The sequence below is a fragment of the Thalia democratica genome, chromosome 6 (genome assembly GCF_965202585.1).
Source record: "Thalia democratica chromosome 6, ktThaDemo2.hap1.1, whole genome shotgun sequence".
Taxonomy (NCBI): domain Eukaryota; kingdom Metazoa; phylum Chordata; class Thaliacea; order Salpida; family Salpidae; genus Thalia; species Thalia democratica.
The window spans coordinates 9,004,611-9,013,644 of record NC_139170.1 but is presented as its reverse complement, the minus strand read 5'-3'; the positions used below and the strand labels follow the sequence as shown (position 1 = coordinate 9,013,644).

General features: G+C 25.5%; 1 protein-coding gene across 1 annotated transcript; it reads left to right on the top strand.

Annotated features, from left to right (window-relative positions):
- Positions 1 to 930: 930 nt before the first annotated feature.
- Positions 931 to 1,884, top strand: LOC145838701 (casein kinase I gamma-like). Its single transcript, XM_082946328.1, has one exon. The coding sequence runs from the start codon at positions 931 to 933 to the stop codon at positions 1,882 to 1,884; it is 954 nt and encodes a 317-aa protein (XP_082802454.1).
- The last annotated feature ends 7,150 nt before the right edge of the window (positions 1,885 to 9,034 follow it).

Here is a 9,034-nt window from a genome sequence, read left to right as displayed (position 1 = left end):
TGTTATGGTATTATAAATAACATATTTATTAGCATAAAAAAACATATAGTTTTTTGAATTTTAATATCAAACTAATGCTCCCTTCAAATCAGTTCTTTAGTTGTTAATAAAATCTAGTTAATAGAATCAGAAATATTATAGTATTCTTCTAGATTATTTTTAAGTTAAAAACTGTAACTTCATTCTGTAAAATTGAATAAATGTAAGTTTCATGAAAGCATTTATCTTTGTAACATGATTCTAATAGAGTTGAAAATGAATAAACATTTTTGGAAAAAATTAAATTTAGATTAAAAACGCGATTTTTAAAGCATTTTTTATGTCTATTAAAAAGTCAGGACACTAGCCTTTTTCTTTGGTTTGCTAATAGCTAGGAAGCTTTTTTTTGAGCTGTCTTTTTTATATGATCTGCCACGCACAAAAAATTGAAATAATTTATATTTAAGTGGTAAAAGGTACATACACTTAGATTTGTCACATACGTTTAAATTGTAAAACTAATCAATGTTATCTTAAATTACTTAAAGCTAGTTAACAAATTAACAAGCGATCTATCAAAAAAAGGGCTTGTAAAACCAAAAACAACTCATCCTGAAATTTTATTTGATATTTTAGACTTATAAATTCGGATACTATACTGAGAAGCATAAGAAGTTTGTATAAATATTATAAACTTTAGAATTTAAAGTTCCTATACTATATGTGCATATACCTATACTAGTTTAAAAAATGCATATATTTAAATTGATTTATATTCAATTGATGGTTGTAGCTGTACTTAAAATTACTTGTTTCATACCAAGTAAAAATGTAAACTTTTAGTAACAAATTTTATAAACCAACAAACTAACATAAATTTTTATATTAAGTAAAAAAAAACAATTTTAAATTTAAAGCGTTTAAATTCTTTTTAAAGTCAAAAATAAAGCTATGAAAAAAGGCGAAGACAAAAATTTGGTACAGCTAAGTTCCGACAGGGCAGTCAGTGAAATATTAAAAGACGATCAAGGTAAAAATAAAGAACAACAAGGTTTGTTTGACAAAGGTGACTTAGTTGTGAACAATAAGTTTGAAGAAGGAGGATGCGGTTGTGTGTACGATGCTACTTATAAAAACAAACATGTCGTTGTCAAGACTTCAACAGCTGAAAGTAAAGACGAATTCATTTTACAAGAATACAAATTCCTGGAAATTCTCCAACAGGCCAATATTCGCGGCATCCCAAGAATCTTTGGACCAAGCTTTGTTTACAACGAAAGGCAAAGTTTCATTGTTGAAAAACTCGGAAAGGACCTGTTTCAAATAAGAGAGGAGACAAACAGGGACAAGTTTTCGTTAGAAACCACGGTGAAGATTGGTTTGCAAGTGTTACAGATATTAAAGCATTTTCACAGCTATGGCATACTTCACAACGACATCAAACCTGAAAATATTATGACAGGATTATTCGATCATAACACGATCTACTTGATTGACTTCGGGTATTCAACATTCTACATGAAAGATGGAGAGCATGTTAAAGATGAAGACATCGGGATACGGAACGGAACTCCGAGTTACAGCTCAATAAACTCCATGGAATGGAGAAGTCTGAGTCGAAAGGACGACCTTGAGTCGTTAGCTTACAACCTCGTGGAGCTCTTAACCGGTGAACTTCCATGGGATAAAATTTTAGAAAACAATGAAGCAAGCATGGATGAAAAGTATAAACAGCTGATAGAATTCAAAAATAAGCCAGCAGAAGAAATTTGCAAAGGAACGTGCGAAGAGTTTGAAGTTTTTCTCCGAGAAGTGAGAGGTTTAAAGTTTGATCAGAAGCCGGAGTACGATAAGTACTACATGATGTTTGAAAAATTACTGGATAAAAAAGAAAATGATGGCTAGATTAATTGGGAATGTTTACGGATTACTAAACTTCTGTTTTTACTTGTTCGGTATTTATACTATAAATATACATACAATTTAGTGGTTCGGTTGTTTTAATCGTTTTGTTATCTCTTGGCAATAAATACTTTAAAATGTTTAATGAAACTTCTTAATGAATTGAAATGATAAGAAGCTAAGATTAATAGAAATAAAATCACCTGTTATCTAAAATAGCTGAATAGTTTAACATCAATAAGTGTATTTCTTTAAAATTATTTTACTTAACGAGTATTTTCATTCAAAAATTGTTTGAATATAAAATGTTAATTTATTAAAGTATAGTTTTATTAGTTTGTAAATACACTAATAAGTAAAGTTTGTAATATAATTAGACTAAATCTAAACAAAACTTAAAAAAAGCGAGAAACTAAATTTAGTTTAAAGTATATTGACAAGTAAAATTAAAACAAATCTAATTGTTGTAAGAAGTTAACGTATAGTACTGTGCTGACCGTTTTAACCGTTTATTAAGAACAAAATTATCTTTAAAAAATAAACAGATATCATGACTACTATTTTATTGTTAATGTTTATCAAAGTTATTTCTGGTTTAGAACTAATGATAAATAAAAATACGTATAAAAGTAAGTTTTAATTTTAAATAGCTTTATAAAACCGGAATTATCCGGGATCAGAGTCCGATACCGCCCACGAGGAATGAAATCCCTACACTAGGGGTCGGTAAACTGCGACTGGTTGGTCAGACGCGGGGATAAATAATGAAAATGCTAGTCACAAGCATGCAAATGTGTTAAGAAAAAAAAACTTAATACATTCTAGATACTATAGGATGAAATGAAGAAAAACAAAAGGTCTAGTGGATTTTACATGAACTTGTAAACTTACACTTCGGCTTCATAAAGCAAATAACTTAAGCTATAACTGCGGACTGAAAATACTTTTGATTTTTGGTAATTGATTTGCAACGAACAAATGCTTACCGACCCCTTGTCTAAATTTTAACAACATAAAACAGTAAAACTCTAATTTGTATTTCCATTTTGAAAAGTTAGTTTATTTCTGCTAGTCATAATCTGCTTTGATAATTTTGCAATTCTTGCATAAATAAGGAAGTTTTGAAGATTAAAATAAAGTTTTTAATATTGATATACATAATAAGTTTTCAATGTTCAGCTAAGAATAAATAAGAAAAATTGAGAAAAAAACACATTATTATATAATTTGTTTTTCATATGACCCTAATTTGCATAATCTTAAAAGACTATTAAACGTTTTTTCATACCAATTACATATTTAGTGTAGTAAATTAGAAGTTGACTTACTAAAGCTTGTTTTATATAACTCATGATATTATTTTTTAACATTTATACAAAAAATGAAAAATTAGATTAGTAAAAACCTGAATTTTTGTTGTTTTATCTAGTAGCCCTCAACAATATTTAAAGTTTATTTCAACTAATCAAGATTTTAAAATTTAATCAAGATTAAAAATTTTTTGTTAATATAATGGTAGTCTACACATGTGTGAAAATAAATTAACGTTTTTACGAATTAATTAATTGTTTAGTATAATAAACTAGAAGAAATTTTACTAAATCTTGTTTTAAATGATTTATGATATTATTTTTTAAATTTTAATTAAAAAATAATAATGAAAAATTACAAAAAAAACATCTGATTTTTATTTTTACATCTAACAAATTTCAGTTAAATTCTAATAAATATAAGTAGATTTTTAATATTTGAAACAATCATTACTGAATAAAAAACTGCACTTTAGATAAACAAAATGGTCGTAAATTATTAACTGGCCCCCGGTCCACATGCTGCTCATGATGGGTAAAATTCCATTTGTTTTCACTATAAATGGAATGCAATCCGCAATAGGTAAATGCAGACGGCAACTATATAGTAATTTAAAACTCTCACTTGATTTTCTTGGGACTTCAATGTATGATTAAAAAAAAGGTCTATAGTACAATTTACAGGTGACTTAAAACTTACAAAAATTATTTTGAAGTGTTAAATTCTACAAATTTTTGAGATATTGCTGAGTTTAAAATTAACAGTTAACAATGTTAATGGTAAAATATACTTTAGGTTCCTAGAAAAGCTAGGTTGTAAATGAAACTGCACTTAGAGTTGTAAAGATTTTAATATTCTAAAAATGGAGCTGAACTAGCAAATACCTGCCGTACTTTGCAATAAACAATAAATAAAATAAAATTCTCCAAAGAGAATTAGACATGAAAAAGTAAAGATATTGTCTTAATTATGCGATTTATTTGTTATAATGTTGAGAATAAGGTTAAAGTTCAAACTCAAGACTAATAAATTAAGCTTCTTAGGCTAAAATATATTTTATTTAGTCATATCTTCTATGTTTTAAGTATCTGATTCAGGATAGTAAGTTTTAAAATAGTTTATTTTATGATTTCAGAATAAGAACTTAAGCTTTGGCTTAATCCTTTACAAAACAATTCAGGCAAGTTTTATACCTCTACAATATTGTTATAGTTTTTTTGAACGACAAAAAAGACACTAAAATCATTTGGAATACAGCCTGATGTACAAAGAAAACTGTCGGTTTTGAGTCACACACCATGGATGCCTTTAAAGTCTTGTCCAGTACAATAATCGTTTTTATATAATCGATTGTTTAATACATTTTTATTTATTATTTTAAATTGAGAAAAAGTTTTATTTATTTATTATTTGTTATGTATTTTTGATATAAATAAAAAAAAAAGGAAACGGGTCAAAAATGTAAGAAGACAAAGTTACACGAGAGGACTAAATTTCACGAAGACACTTTTGCACGAGTATAAATTTGCATGATGGCACAAAATTGCACGAAGACAATTTTTCACCAAGGGTCAAACTTGCACAAGTTGGAATTCTGCACAGAGGGCCATTTTTGCACGAGATAAATAAAAAAACAGAAAACAAAATATACAAGAACAACAAAAAAAAATTAATGATAAAACAAAAAGAAAAAAAATACTGACCGATGGTAAATGATAACATTGATAGTAAAAATTAAAGTAATATTATAACTAATAAAAATTGCTTTTAAAAATAAGAAAAATTAATAACTAAAAACAGCTTACTTAAAAAGAAATAAACAGCTACCGACAATAGGTAAGGGTTATAAGTAACAGTGACAGTAAAAAAAACGAAAAAATAAAAGCAAATAGAAATTTTAATTAAAAATAAAAATAAGATAAATAAGTTACTGACCGAGGGTAAGAGTTAAGATTAACAGTTAGTAAAACAAAAGAAAAGAAAAAAATGAATTAAAAAAAAAAGAAAAATAAATCAAGATAAGTGTAAAACTTAAGAAATAAATAAAAATAAAAAATCAAACTCTTACAAAAGTTTTTCCGGGCAAAATTGTCTTTTATGCAAAAATAACTTAATGCAAAAGTGACCCTTCTTGCAAAATGTTTTTGTGAAATTTTGTCTTCGTACAATTCAGTCCGACCGTGCGAAGTTGACTCCTACCCATAAATAACGGTGCATTAAACTGCACCATTAAACTACGAACTAAAAATCAAATAAAGCATACTTGTCAGTATTCAACCATTTTCAGTGCAAGTTAAAAATAAAAAAGTTATGCACAGAAAAATTAGCACTATTAAAACCCTTTTACGAAAATTAAGTATAGGTCCTACTTTATATTTTTTAGAAGATTACTTTTAAAAGACTGTAAACTGCTGCTTTTAAGTTAATTTGATGATATTTTTAATTAAATTTGTCAATGTTGCAAGCGTGTTGTCTTTTATACTTTATTTTAAATTTCAATACTTAAACTCTAAGTTTAAAAATTAATTAATATTTTCAAATATTATTTAATTTTTCGATACATATTTTACTACTTCTATATACTTTGTTATAACTTATTTGCTCAACTTTTTAGCTTTGAAACGTCTAATTGTATTTAAACTTAATAGATATACTGCCTACTGGCAACTACTATTAAAAAAAAAGGTTAAAGTTTTTATAAGTTTATAATTATTTGTTGCAGTACAAAAAAGCACTCAATAATATTAGACAAAAAAACTTTTTGATTATCGAATCATAAGAAATAGATACAGTATAACATAGGGGTAGGCAACGTACGTCCCGCGGAGCGTATTCGGCCTGGACCTTTATTTAAACGTTAATGGGATCAGACCAGCAAATTAAAATGACTGGCTCACTAGCGAATTTAGGCCTGCTAAGGGTCTGTATTACAAAATTTGTATAAAACTTTTCATAAGACTTATCTAAAATGTTTAACAAACTAAAAAAAATCTAGAGTTATTTTATGTGTGTTTAGTATACTGAGTTTGTGGCTGCCATTCTGTTTAAAATGAAAACTATCACTTAGAAAATATTCAATATGTATGCATATAGAACATAGTAATTAGTATATTTGGTTACTATAACTTTAAAAGGCAGCAGTTTTCAACAAAGTTTTATTTTTTTTACAGAAATATTTAATACTACTATAGACTGTTAGACAAACCAGTGCTAAAAATATATTTATTTTGTAAAATGAAAAATTAAAAAAAAAAGCTTTTGTTGAACAATTGATGCCTCTTAAATTTCTAGTGACCAAATATTAATTTAACTACATTTGATTTTTATTTCATTGTTTATTAAACTCAAATGAATAGAAAACAGTTAAATTCAAATTTGCAAGAATTTTAACAAAATGATATACATAAAAATTAAAATATATGTTATGTTATAAAAATAAAGTAATACACTATTATTATATAGTTCATCACTATGGTTTTTTTTTTGTCTATAAAAACCTAAGGACATTTTTAGGTTTGTTATAATGCCATTACATATGTTTTTCTAGATTTGAATGAGATTTTGCCGGCAAATTTTAATAAACTATTGTTTTATAACAATTTGTATAAAAACATTGATAAATTTAAAAAGTTAGTCTTATTTAAAAAATAAGAAGAAAAATTCAAAACATTTCCTGGAATTGGTGTTGGTCATATGGTAAAGCTGTTGTTAATACCTATTTTACTTGTATTTGTATACTATTTGTTTACAACGAGTTTGTTTTCTATGCATATTGTTTTAATATATATATAGATTTTTTCAGAGTTTTTGATTTTATTCCTAACCTTCAAAGGTTTTTCATTATCTCTGTTTCTTTTTATCTTTATACTAACATTTTTTAAGTAGTTTACAAAATTACAAAAGTTAAAATAGAAAATTTGTATTTTCTAGTTAGCTTTATATTTTGAAAAATTGTTTTTGAGTCTTATTTATATTACTTCTGTAAATTAGTACACTATATGTGGATTTTAACAAATTTAGTTGTTTTACAGATTTAAAAACTAAGCTTAAAAGTTAAGTTTTCCAAGATTAAAATTATAAAAATATCATTTAAAAGTAAAACCTAACACTTGTTACCATTGACACTCAAAGCTATTAACAAAGTCAATCAATCTGAAGTTCAGTTTGTTACATGAGTTCCAGATAAAAAAAGCTCTTTGAATGATGTTTTCAGACAACTATGTCAAATATAAAGTTTGTTTCAACTTGTTTTTTAAATATTACCGTAAATTTTATTTTTCTACAAGCATTATTGTTTACAATATAAAGATTTTCGTATTTTATATTTTATTCAAAGGTATCAAGAATAAGTATTATATCTGTTGTTTTAAAATAAGTTTATAAATTTTAGAGTGGTTTACTAAATTTAAAAACTATATCAGTTTAGTTCTTTAAACTATGTTTGATAAATGATAAAAGATTTTAAAATAAGTTTTGTATAAATTTTACAATCTAAGATTAAAATGAATAAGTTAGTATTACTTCTTTTAACAAGTGTATAGTTGTATTACAAATTCATAACAAGTTTAAAAAAAATAGTATACTTTATGTTTAAAAACCTTTATATTTGAATTTATTTATATGTTTCACATTGTATCTGAAAAATATTGATGTTTAATATTCATAGTTTGTTGTTAATTAAATAAGTTGTTTTATAAAACAGGTTCGTTTTGTAAAAATAAAATGTTTTATTCTTTTATACAGCCAAAATCTTTATGCTACCAAAGCAAGAAATAACATTTACAAAGACGTGTACTCTTCCTTTCTTTATGAATTACTTTTGACAAATTAAAGTAATTTTACATCTTATTTTAATCTAATTTTGTGAACTTTTTTATTTTATACCTCTTTTATTTTTTATTTAACTCCTAAAATTTATGATTTTTATCTAATAAAAGCAACGATTTCTGCAAATATTTTCTTAACTGTGGAAACTCTTTTCAAAGTTATATATTTAAGGCATATCAGTAATACTCTTAAAGTTAAATTCTTAATTATTATATTTATTTAAAATGAAAGGTTTTATAGGCTCATAAAAGTTTCAACACATAAAGAATTATAGGGGGTCAAGAACAGTACAAATTGCCTTGTATACAGTTTTAAACTTTTAACAAAACTGCACACTTTCATATAAAATTAAAGGTAGTTAAAACTAATCTATTCCCGTTATGACGTCATCACACGTTATTCTTGTTTTTTTTTTTTTTTTGCAGATTCGTTTTTTTTTTTGAGCTAGCTACGTCCCTGTATGAGTGTGTTTACTCTGATTCTAATAACTGAATAATAAAATAAAGAAATTAGGCTAAAGATTTATATTTATAAGGAGTTTTCACAATTTTAGGCTAGTCTGAACCGTAAAATATTAAATAATGATTTTTATTTAGATTGGCCAAATTTTTATGTTATTTTCATTATTTAATGTAGCTTAAAACTTTTTTATTAATTTTAGACTAAATGTTATGGCTTTGAATCCTTTTTTTTAATTTGTCTTTTTGTTTAAGTTAAGTTTTCAAGTTATTTTATTTATATAGTCAATTTTTAGGTTTTCAGCCTTGACTATCTATATAAAATTCCGTTTTGCTGTTTAGTTATCTTTACATATCTTAGGATGCATCAATTAAATTCATGTTGCAATCCTTTAAATATCAAATAAGTTATCAATATAAGTTGGATGTGTCACACAATCAGGGTTGCTTAAAACTTTTGTAAAACTCAGGGTCATTAAACGTATTTGTAAAAACACTCATGCTGGAATATTTGAATTTTCTCGAAACCTGTGTTTTTTTATAGTGATTTTATAAAT